General features: G+C 38.3%; 2 protein-coding genes and 1 non-coding gene across 3 annotated transcripts in view; 1 reads left to right on the top strand and 2 right to left on the bottom strand.

The window, feature by feature from the left end:
• The window catches only part of LOC141337967 (uncharacterized), a 117558-nt gene that overhangs the window by 52516 nt on the left and 52738 nt on the right, over nt 1–12304 (bottom strand).
• The window catches only part of LOC141338861 (NACHT, LRR and PYD domains-containing protein 3-like), a 28492-nt gene that overhangs the window by 2302 nt on the left and 13886 nt on the right, over nt 1–12304 (bottom strand). The window contains exons 5-9 of the mRNA XM_073844476.1: nt 6346–6453; nt 2873–2980; nt 2300–2384; nt 1829–2045; nt 4–1771 (exon numbers count right to left, since the gene is read on the bottom strand). Of these exons, the coding sequence (XP_073700577.1) occupies nt 4–1771; nt 1829–2045; nt 2300–2384; nt 2873–2980; nt 6346–6453 (2286 nt within the window). The remainder of the gene's footprint in view (nt 1–3; nt 1772–1828; nt 2046–2299; nt 2385–2872; nt 2981–6345; nt 6454–12304) is intronic.
• On the top strand, nt 9539–9701 carry LOC141339434 (U1 spliceosomal RNA). Its single transcript, XR_012356026.1, has one exon. It is a non-coding gene; the product is annotated as a U1 spliceosomal RNA (small nuclear RNA).

The following is a 12304-nucleotide window of genomic DNA, read 5'->3' as shown; positions in this document are numbered from 1 at the left end:
CACTCATCTGATTTCTTGAATTTCTGAAGCTCAAACTCCTCCAGCTCATCCTCTGATGTCAACAACACAAAGGCCAAAGCAGACCACTGGGCAGGTGAAAGGTTACCAGATAAGAGACTTTCTTTGTTAAGGTGGGTCTGAATCTCTTTCACCAGAGTGTGATCATTCAGTTCATTCAGACAGTAGAACAGATTGATGGATCTCTCTGGAGAAAGATTAACTTCAAACTTCTGCTTGATGTACTGAACTATTTCCTTTTTGCTCTGTTCATTTCCATCTTGCTGTGTCAACAGACCTCTTACGAGTTGCCGATTGGATGGGAGTGACAGACCAAGAAGGAAGCGAAGGAAAAGATCCAGGTGTCCATTGTCACTCTCAAGTGCCTTGTCCACTGCAATCTTGAGCAAATCAATCATGGTTTCATTTTTGTTTGACTGTTCTGCAGAGTCTTGAACAAATATACATTTCTTGTTGATGTCAAGAAACAGATGTGCATACAGGGCAGCAATAAACTCTTGAATGCTCAAGTGAACAAAGCAGTACATTGTACCAAGAAGGATTCCCGTTTCCTCCTTAAAGATCTGGGTACACATGCCTGAATACACTGATGCCTTATAAACGTCAATACCACAGGCTTCCAGATCTGTGTCATAGAAGATCACATTGTTTTTTTCCAGCTGTTGAAATGCTAGTTTCCCCAGTGAAAGAATGGCATCTTTATCCCAGAAAACATTTGAAGTGTATTCTCCATCATACTTTCGTCTGCTCTGCAGGATTTGAAAACGGAGAAAGTGTGTGTACATTTGTGTCAGAGTCTTGGGAGTGTCTTCAGCATTTGATTCCTGCAGTGATTTGGAGGTGTCATCAGCCTGATCATTTCTTTTCTCCTTTAAAATATTCTGGAGAACAGTGGCTGAAATCCAACAGAAGACTGGGATGTGGCACATGATAAAGAGACTCTTTGATTGTTTAACATGATCAATGATTTCTTTGGCCTGATTTTCATCTGTGAATCTTTTTTTGAAGTACTCTTCCTTTTGTGCATCATTGAATCCTCGTATCTCTGTCACCCGATCGATGCAGTCCGGAGGAATCTTACTGGCAGCTGCTGGTCTGGTGGTGATCCAGATGAGAGCAGAAGGAAGCAGATTTCCCTTGATGAGGTTTGTTATGAGAACATCTAGAGATGCTGGTGACGATACATCAGACAATGTTTCATTACACTCAAAGTTTAGAGGAAGACGACATTCATCCAATCCATCAAGGATGAACAGGACTTTGAACTGATTCCTTCTTGTAAGGTTCAGTCCTTTTGTCTCTGGGAAAAACTTATTTAGAAGACGGATCAAGCTTTCTGTTTCTTTCTCCTTCAAGTTCATCTCCCTGCATGGAAGAGGAAATATAAAGTTGATATCTTGATTTTCTTTTCCTTCAGCCCAATCCAGAACAAACTTTTGCACAGAGACTGATTTTCCGATGCCAGCAACTCCTTTTGTCAGTACAGTTCTGATCACCTTGTCTTGCTCTGATGCTTCAAACAGCTTTTTGCATTCAACCTGTATCTCCTGTGATTCATGACGTCTGGAAGCAACTTCAATCTGTCTTACCTCATGTTCAGTATTAACCTGTTCACTACCACCCTGAGTGATATAGAGATCTGTGTAGATGTTTTTCAGAAGTGTAGAATCCCCTTGCTTTACAATTCCTTCAAATGCACATTGATAGTTTTTTTTCAGGTTAGATTTTAGCTGATAAATAAAGAGCAGCTCATCTAAACAAAGGAAATAATATAGATAGATTAGTCATGATTTATACGTGACAATTTAACAGATGGTCATGGGTCTCTTACCTTCTAGAGTATTAGCAGCTTCATCTTGCTTCATGTCTCTCAGGAAGTAGAGTGTGAGATCAAGAGCTGCTTCTTTAATATTGCATCCATTTTCATTAAAATCATTCACAAAATATTGTACATTATCTTTTTGTAGTATTTTTTTAAACTTTGCCAATTCATTCTTCATATAAACGATTATTCTGCTCTCAAGATCCTACAAAGCAAGCAATAGAACACAATTTAAATAAATCCACATCCATATTTGGTCAAAACTATTTTTTCAGTAATAAAAAATAATCCCAATTAAAACACACTCAAACAACATTTTTTCTTACATTTTAATTATTTCACTTAAAATTTGTTGTTTAAAATAATGCAAAAGTTCAACAAGTGTTTTTGCAAGAACTGTTGTTTAGTAACAAATCTGTCTGTCTGTAAAAATGTACACAAGAATATGTTTTTTCCTACTTGGAAGATCCACAGGAGATTGTCTGTGAAATTTGTGTGGTTCCTGTGAGTTTGAAAATCTGAGACCAATGTCTCATATTGAAGCCTGTTAGCAAATAAGGTAACATACAGCATTTTTAGGAAAAACAATGCAAACATTTTTTTTAAGCAAAGAGAAAAAGCAAGCATTCAATGTTCAAGTACACACTATTAATGTATAGGATCTATTTAAATGCAAGTTAAAAACTAGTTTTCTAAATGTAATAATTTCTGTCCTATAAGCAAAGAACACTTGAGCTGGTGATAAAAGTAAACTCTGCATTGGCAATGGGTATTAAAATATGTTGTGCAGTAGTTATGTTAGCACATCAAAATTAAATGGGTATTACAAAATAAACAATGACATATCAAATCATTTCAAACGCATGTTAATTTAATTTTTTTTTTTTTGCTGATGGTCTTAGCCTACACCCTTTAGGTTTTTATAATACTGCTATTAGTAAATTTAAGCGATAATTGAATTATAATGCTTAGCGATAAATGTTTGCTGTAATATGTATATGTTTGACCAGTAACATAACACATATGAATTACCTTTTGCTAGATGATGCTTTCTTCTCACTGAAGTTGGGTGTGATGTCATCCTTTGACTTGTCACTCTTCACAGACACAGAGCTGAATATATGTGAGCCTGATCCAACACTAATGACACAAAGAACAGAGTAATAAAAAAGGAAAACATATTACTGTTTCATCTATCTAGTTTTATTTGATAATTAGGGGCCAAGCACCGAAGTTTGAGTCTATAACAGCCCATAGAACCGCGTGGGCAAAGTTGTGAAATTTGGCACATTTTAGAGGACAGTCTAAAATGTCACCATAGCAAATTTGAAGTCTTTTTCAAATTCTCTAGTTCCACCACTTGTCCAAAGATTCAATCATGTGAAAAATTTCTTTTTTTCTTCCAAATCCTTGGCTCATGGCGAGTTGAATGCGGTCCAAAATTAAAAAATCGTAAGGTTAGTTTAAAAAAAAATAAAAAAATAAATAAAAAAAAATTACAAATGCATTGACCTATCATTACAAAACTCAAAATGCATCTTTGGCACCTTGCCCTGACAGTGCTCAAAATGATTGGAGGCAGCGCCACCTTATGATCAAAAGTTATAATGAAATTTTGAAAAATGCTTTTGTTTGACCCTTTCACTGGTGGGTTTAAAATATTCTAGTTGACCCCCAGAGAACGTTTCCCCTTATTGTTTTCATGACGATGAGTCATGCTTGTCACATGACACAACGCAGACAAAATAACATCCTTTTTTTATTCAAAATATTCACACACTTGCTTAGCATGTCATGAACTATATGATATTCCAATTCACAAATATGTGTGAATTAGTGTGTTTCATCATTTAAAACCCTATACAAATGATCTAGATCATGATCTATAACTTGAGATGGGTGCTGCCGTTCAGAGAGTCCTGTCAGCCGGATTTACAGCACTTAAATTAATCAGTTTCTCCAGAAATACATGCAAGTAAGTGGCTGGTGAACTAGCTGAGAAATAGAGTTAACTTTTATAGTTACTTACACTATGTGTATGTGATATGAATACAACACATCGGCAAATTATATTTGAATGGATTGCTATTTGCTCCTTCCATAGACATCTGGGTGTGTCTAACAAACTCTAAATGTCTTGTTTTACTAGTACTTACTGTATGTGTATTTAAATGTCTGAAACCAAAAATAAATGTGGTTAAAAACACTGCATAGTTGTGATTACAAGCGCAGAGCTCGTCTGTCTCTGGCTCAGTGCCAGCCAACGCAGTTTTAATTTGTCAGTTGCGTGACGTCTTCTTTGGGCGGTTCTTGATCACGTAGGGGCGGGACAGGGATTTATTAAAATGATCAAAACACTTTAAAATTGGGTTCCAACAGGTTCTTTAGCGTCTTCCTCTTTTGCCCTTGGCCGGGGCACCCGCCAAGAATGCCCATTATCGCCATTGCTCTTTACTTTATCAGTGGAACCACTGGCACAAGCAGTACGTCAAACTTTAACTATACAACCCATTACCTGTGTAAATACCTTACATAAAATTTCTCTCTATGCTGACGACATTTTGCTCTATGTTTCTAATATTTCAGTGTCTAAACCTCTTCGACATATTTGGCGATCTCTCAGGTTATAAAATAAATTGGAGTAAATCTGCCTTTATGCCTCTGAATGAGGCAGCTAGACAAGAATCTAGTAGTTTACCTCCCTTGATTCCCACAGTCAAACAGTTCACATATTTGGGTATTACTATATTTTCCTCAATACCTCTCATTTCCAATTGTAATTATAAAACTCTCCTGAATAAGATCAAGGAGGACTTAGACACGTGGTCCCCCTTATGTCTAGCTCTTCACGGAAGAATATCTACAATCAAAATGAATGTGCTTCCCAGGGTTAATTTTTTATTCTCCATGTTACCTCTTCCACCGCCTGAAGGGTATTTCAAGGAGCTTAATACGGCTACTTCTGGATTTATATGGAGGAAGAAAAAACCCAGAATCCGACTTAAGACGATGCAGCGTAAGAAATTAGATGGAGGTCTGTCATTTCCTAATTTTGAAGTATATAATCTAGCTTTTCAGATAAGGGGAATTAAATCCTGGGCTAACTCAGATTCTTTAGTTCCATGGCGAGTTCTGGAGGCGAATATTATCCATCCTGTCCGCTTACAAGATATCCTCTTTTCAGGTATTTCAAAATTCCTAAAGAAAACTTATGGACCAATTATTGAACATTCACTGGGTGCATGGAAAAAGGTGGAGAAAATTACAGGGGGCCCTTTTTTATATACCAAGACAACTCCAATATGGCATAATAATCGTTTATGCACGGGTAACAAACCTTTTGTTTTTAAAGCTTGGTCTGATGCTGGGGTTCATATATTGAATGACATCTACTGTGATAATGGTCTCAAATCATTTCAGGAACTAAGTGCATAGTTCTCTTTACCTGGATCTTCTTTCTTTCTATATTTGAGACTAAGGTCAGCTTTAAAGGCTTACGGTGTTCCCTGGGCTACCGATGTGCTACCGCATCCTCTGTGGGAGTGGTTGGATATTAATACTCCCTCTAGTGCTTTAGTTTCCAAGATTTATAATACAATTCTTTTACTGCAGTATACTTATATTCCAGCAATTCGCTCTTGGGAAAGGGATGGTTTTGCTCAACCTGATTGGGATGTGGTATGGGCCAGATGTTTTACTGCTTCTAAAAATCTTGCACATCAGCTGATACATTATAAATGTATCAATAGGTTAGAAGGGTAGATCTGACACATTCTGTCATTTATGTAATAGAACTTCAATAGGCTCTTACCTGCACATGTTCTGGGAATGCCCAGTGGTGGTTCATTTTTGGAAATTTGTATGTTCTGTTCTTTCGGATATTCTGTATTCAAATATACCTCGAGATCCCCTACTTTTTCTATTGTTAGATGATTCCACTCTCCAGTTGAATGCTCATCAAAATGGATTTTATCAGCTGCAAGTACTGCCGCTATTTTGAAGCTATGGATCGAACCTTCCACTCCCACAACTTCCATCTGACTATCATACTTCAGAGACATTGCCATGCTGAAAGGTACCACTGCCAGGCTTAATGGCACAAAAGACAACACTATTCAGAGTTGGACAAACATTGCTGTGATGTTGCTAGATAGGTTAAAAAGTTTACATCCTTATGCTTATCTGACTATTATTTCTCATATTTTTCTCCCTCTTCTTTATTGTACAAGTGGACAGCTTCATGGCATCTGTTTGTACATAGTTTTTTGTTTTGAACCATGATGTATCCGAAGTGAAACAAAAAATCTGAATAAAAATGTTGATCACAAAAAAATAAATCAATCAAAAACTAAACTATTTTTACTGATGGCCTTAGCCTACTCCCTTTAGGGTTTTATAACACTGCTATTAATAAATTTAAGTGATAATTGAATTATAATGCTTAGTGATAAATGTTTGCTGTAATATGTCTATGTTTGACCAATAATATAAAACACATGAATTACCTTTTGCTAGATGATGCTTTTTTCTCACTGAAGTTCGGTGTGTTGTCATCCTTTGACTGGTCACTCTTCACAGACACAGAGCTGGACACATGCGAGCCTGATTCTACACTAATGACACAAAGAACAGAGGAAAAAAATAATATAAAACCGAACTAAAGTGTTACAGCAATCTGTCACAATGCAATAAAGAGAGTATTTATTGTTTTAAAAAAATTTGAAAGCTGAGACTTTGTTTCATACCAAAGGTAACCTGCTCTGTCAGGTCTGTTGCAAGGTTATTTTCATAAATGAAAACTAAAACTAAGACGAAAACGATTGATCAAAAAACATTTTTGTAAAATAAAATAAAATAAAAATGTCAAAATAAATTAAAAACTAAAACTAAACTAAACTAAACTAACAACAGTTATTGAAAAACTTGAACAAATGGTTGTCATTTAAAAATGAAATGGCGTAGGTGTTTGAATCTCGATCTTTTAACGATGTCTATCAAACCTTTGAAAAAGTTTTCGGCATAACACAGGAACATTCAAATCTGTAATTGCACTGCCGCTGACACAGAAAGAGCAGTCAGCATGTTTAGGTGAGAAACAGCTTCACAAACAGTCTTTTCAAATACCCAGTCATTCATATTATTACAGCAATACTGGGATTAAAGGGCATTGGTGTAATGTTAGTGTCTTCTCTGCCATGTATTTTTCACTATGAGAACAAGATTTGTAGGCTCCTTTGGACTACAGCGTTTGTATTCCAGATGCTATGATGTCATCAAACCTGGAACTAATCAAGTTTTGTTTTGCCAGGCTGATGAGAAAGCTATTGTAATAATGTAAATTATGACTTCCGGTTCGAGGGGCAATGGAGTAAGTTCTCCTGTAGTGCTTAACTATATTTCAATCTTGTCATCGATTTTATTTTCACCACCCAGGTGGTTGTTTATATTATTTTCTTCCAAAACAAGTGAATTTCGCGCAGAAATATGAAGAATAGGTCCGGTAAAACCACTAATGCGTCGTTGTCTCATTAGCAGCCTGCTGCTCTTGCCGCGCCCTCGACTCCTTGGCCTGCTGACCACCCAGAAAAGCAAACAGAGACGTCAGCTCGTAAAACTGAACTTTTAACATCCATACGCAACCATATTGCTCAGAGTTTCAAACTGTACTGGGTGATGATTTATCAAATATTAAAAGTGAGCTATAAACTGTAAAATCGGAGTTTACCAACACTATGGATTATACAATCAAGAATATGGAACAATCATTATCGTCCTGCTCTGACGATGTCACCGTAATTCAAGAAAAAGTGGACTTTCTCTCTACTGAGGGGAAGTGGCTGGAATATAAATGTGACGATCTTGAAGCAAGGTCGCGTAGAAACAATATAAGAATCGTGGGAGTGCCTGAGAAAACACCTGCCACCACTTCAGTAGTTTCCAAGCTACTCTGGGATGCATTACACCTTGATAAAGATATCATTGTGGATCGATCTCACCGTACATTACAGCCTAAACCTAAAACCCACGATTGACCACGCGCCATCGTTGCCATGCTGCACTACCACTCAGACTGTGTTGACATTCTGCGTCAAGCGAGGGAGTCGAGACATTTTAAAGTAGGGGACATGTCTGTATCTTTCTTCCCTGACCTCACCTCTAAGGTTGCTCGTGACCTCTAAGGTGCGGATCGTTCAAATCCTCGTGCAATGACTCCTTCCATGTCCAAAGCAGTGTCAGATTTTATGGCCTGCAATGGTTATGTGGATCCATGGAGATTTTATAATACTCAAGCCAAAGTTTTTCCCTTTTTTTTCCCCAGTTCACCAGTCATACTCTCATAATGATTATTTTTTATTGATAGTAGTTTTATCTCTAAAGTAACTCATGCTCCCCTCAGTGTTGACATTCATTCAACTGTCTGCTTGACTTCATTATTTACCACCATGGAGATTTAACTCTCTTTTATTGTCTGACAATAACTTTATTAAGTTTATTTCTTCTTCAATTGATAGTTTTAATCTTCCTGATTATCTGAATTCCTCCGCATATCCAATAGCTCAAAAAAACTTGATGATGCAACAGAAACTATAGACTCTCTTTTTTTATAGCACTTTAGATACAGCCCAACACAGTGGTATAATGAGCACACTCGTGCACTGAAGAGAGCAGCATGGAAAATGGAACACAGCTGGAAGAAAACAAAACTACAGGTTTTCCGTACAGCCTGGCGTGAATGTAACATATCCTATAGAAAAGCATTAAAAACTGCCAGATCTAATTATTTTTAGTCTTTCTTGGAATAAAACAAACATAACCATAGGTATTTATTCAATACAGTGGCTAAATTAACAAAGAATAAAGCACCAACAGGCGTTGAATTTTCCCAGCAGCACAGCAGTAATGACTTTATGAACTACTTTACTACCAAGATAGATACTATTAGAGATAAAATTGTAACTATGCAGCCATCTGCTACAGTATCGCATCAGATACGCTACAAATCTTCTGAGGAACAATTCCATGCATTTTCTACTATAGTAGAGGAAGAGTTGTATAAACTTGTATGTTAGACCCGATTCCATCTAAGCTACTAAAAGAGGTGCTTCCAGAAGTCATAGATCCTCTTCTGAATATTATTCATTCGTCACTATCGTTAGGATATGTCCCCAAAACCTTCAAACTGGCTGTTATTAAGCCTCTCATTATAAAAACACAACTTGCTCCCAAATGAATTAAACAATTACAGACCAATCTCAAATCTCCCTTTCTGTCAAAGATACTAGAAAAGGTGGTATCCTCACAATTTGTGTTCCTTCTTAGAGAAAAATGGTATATGTGAGGATTTCCAGCCAGGTTTTAGACCGTATCATAGTACTGAGACTGCTCTTATTAGAGTTACAAATGACCTTCTCCTGTAATCCGATCGTGGTTGCATCTCTCTATTAGTGCTACTGGATCTTAGTGCTGCGTTTGATACTATTGACCATACTATTCTTTTAAATACACTTGAAAATTATGTTGCCATTATTGGTAGTACACTGGCATGGTTCGAATCATACTTGTCTGATCGGCATCAATTCGTGACAGTGAACGACGAGGTATCATATCAATCACAAGTGCACTTTGGAGTACCTCAAGGCTCAGTACTAGGGCCCTTACTTACTTGCTAAGGGCCCTTACCTTACTTACTCCCCTGCCATACTTACCTGGCAGGGGAGACACCATGATCAAGAAGGTGGTTCACCCAGGGCGAGGCTCGTCCATTGCACTCCGGCCGTGCTGACCCCTGCGAATTCCCCAAATGTGGGAATCTCGACTGCATAATTTGGGGTAGCCGTGGCCTAATGGTTAGAGAGTCGGACCTGTAACCCAAAGGTTGCAGGTTCGAGTCCCAGGTCCGGCAGGGATTGTAGGTGGAGATTGTGAATGTACAGCACTCTCTCCACCCTCAATACCCTCCACGACTGAGGTGAGTCCCTTGAGCAAGGCACCGTTCCCCCAACTGCTCCCCGGGCGCCGCAGCAATGGCTGCCCACTGCTCCGGGTGTGTGTTCACGGTGTGTGTGTGTTCACTACTGTGTGTGTGCACTTGGATGGGTTAAATGCAGAGCACAAATTCCTAGTATGGGTCACCATACTTGGCCTCACTTCACCTCCTTTCCTTTCCTTCCTACTTTTTACGCTTTATATGTTACCCCTGGGAGATATCATCAGGAAACATGGTGTTAGCTTTCACTGTTATGTTATGTTATGTTATGTTATGTTATGTTATGCTGATGATACGCAGCTCTATCTTTCTTTGCGGCTTGGCGAAACATACCAATTTGAAAAACTAACAGAATGCATAGTTGATATAAAAAAAATTGGATGGCGAGTAATTTCTTACTGCTAAATTCTGAAAGAACAGGTGTTAACCTAGGTGTCCTATTCGATAGCCATCTTTCAATCGAAAGTCTCATTTCTAGCATTTGCAAAATCCCATGTTTTCATCTAAAAATATTTCTAAATTACAACCTATGCTCTCGATGTCAAATGCAGAAACGTTAATCCATGTGTTCATGACATCAAGGTCCAAAATGCAGCAGCTAGAGTTCTTACTAGAACCAGAAAGTATGAACATATTAGCCTGGTTCTGTCAACACTGCACTGGCTCCCTATTAAATATTGTATAGATTTTAAAATCTTACACTAATATTCATATCTTTCCTTCTTATTCCAAGGTCACCGTAGCCACCAGATCATGTATCCAGATCAGACGGTCACTGCAGTCCCTTGGATCTAATCTGTTCCCATCAGCACCCAGAGATAACCTCTACAGCCCTGAAAGTGAGCAGAGTCCATTTAACTAGATGAGCTCCAGAGACAGATCATCAGTGAAGATCTTATCACCTAGACGGCCATCGACGCAAGACCGCAAAAACCAGATGAGTCCTCTCCGATCTGACTTTGTGGCAACATGGAACTTTTGCCTCTACATTAATATTAGTCTGTTTGTTTCTTATTCCGAGGTCACCATAGCCACCAGTTCCAGTCTGTATCCAGATCAGACGGTCACTGCACTCCCCCAGATCCAGTCCATACCAATAGCAGATGGTGGATCAACCCCTACATCCGAATGTCAGCGGATATCGTGTCAACTAGATGAGCCCCAGAGACAGATCATAAGGAAAGAACTCCTACCCTTAACGACCACTGGCACAAGGCCATGGGAACCAGATGAGTCCAATGGAACTTTTGCATTATTATTGACACTTTACGGTTTCAGAACAGGGAGACCTCATATTCACTGTTGTGGGGAGCACTCAAAGCCTTTTTACGGGGTCAAATTATTTCATATTCTGCACAGTTAAACAAGCTTCGTTCTGCTAAACTGAGACAATGACCCAAGCTTCCATACTAATATTTTTAAAGATAAAGATCCCACCTCTCCTAGTTCATACAGACCCCTTTCACTACAGAATGCTGATGTTAAGATATTCGCGAAAGTGTTGGCTATTCGATTTGAAAAGTTGTTTACATATTTAATATCTGAAGAGCAAATAGCTTTTATTAAAGGAAGACGGTTGTACTATAATGTTCGTACTCTCTTAAACATAATTCATTCCAAACATTCTTCTGTTGTTCCAGAGGTGGAAATTTCTCTTGATGCTGAAAAAAGCATTATATCAAGTCGAGTGGCCGTATCTTTTTGCTGTACTTAAAAAATTTGGGTTTGGGAATATTTTTATTTCATGGATCCGTGTTTTATATGCTCACCCCCTGGCTATCCCTTACAGAAAAACTACATGAATTTCACATGCTTTCCACATGTGATCACATGTGTCCACATGTTTTCCACATGTGGTCCACATGTGTCCACAAATTTTCCACATGTGGTCACATGTGTCCACAAATTTTCCACATGTGGTCACATGTGTCCACAAATTTTCCACATGTGGTCACATGTGTCCACAAATTTCCCACATGTGGTCACGTGTGTCCACAAATTTTCCACATGTGGTCACGTGTGTCCACAAATTTTCCACATGTGGTCACGTGTGTCCACAAATTTTCCACATGTGGTCACATGTGTCCACAAATTTTCCACATGTGGTCACGTGTGTCCACAAATTTTCCACATGTGGTCACGTGTGTCCACAAATTTTCCACATGTGGTCACGTGTGTCCACAAATTTTCCACATGTGGTCACGTGTGTCCACAAATTTTCCACATGTGGTCACGTGTGTCCACAAATTTTCCACATGTGGTCACGTGTGTCCACAAATTTTCCACATGTGCTCACATGTGTCCACAAATTTTCCACATGTGCAATGTAAATTTTTTCCACATGTAACAAATACATTTTTAGCTTCACACCCTGATATTATGTTGACTTTTAGTTTGTTTCCAACTTCCCATTTCCTGTTTCCGGTCCTGTAGTAGTCCCTTTGTTGCAAAGTTATTGTTATGACGATACACTTTGT

Source organism: Garra rufa, chromosome 7 (genome assembly GCF_049309525.1).
Source record: "Garra rufa chromosome 7, GarRuf1.0, whole genome shotgun sequence".
Lineage (NCBI taxonomy): Eukaryota > Metazoa > Chordata > Actinopteri > Cypriniformes > Cyprinidae > Garra > Garra rufa.
The sequence above is the reverse complement of the archived record's forward strand: the minus strand, read 5'-3'. Positions and strand labels throughout refer to the sequence as shown.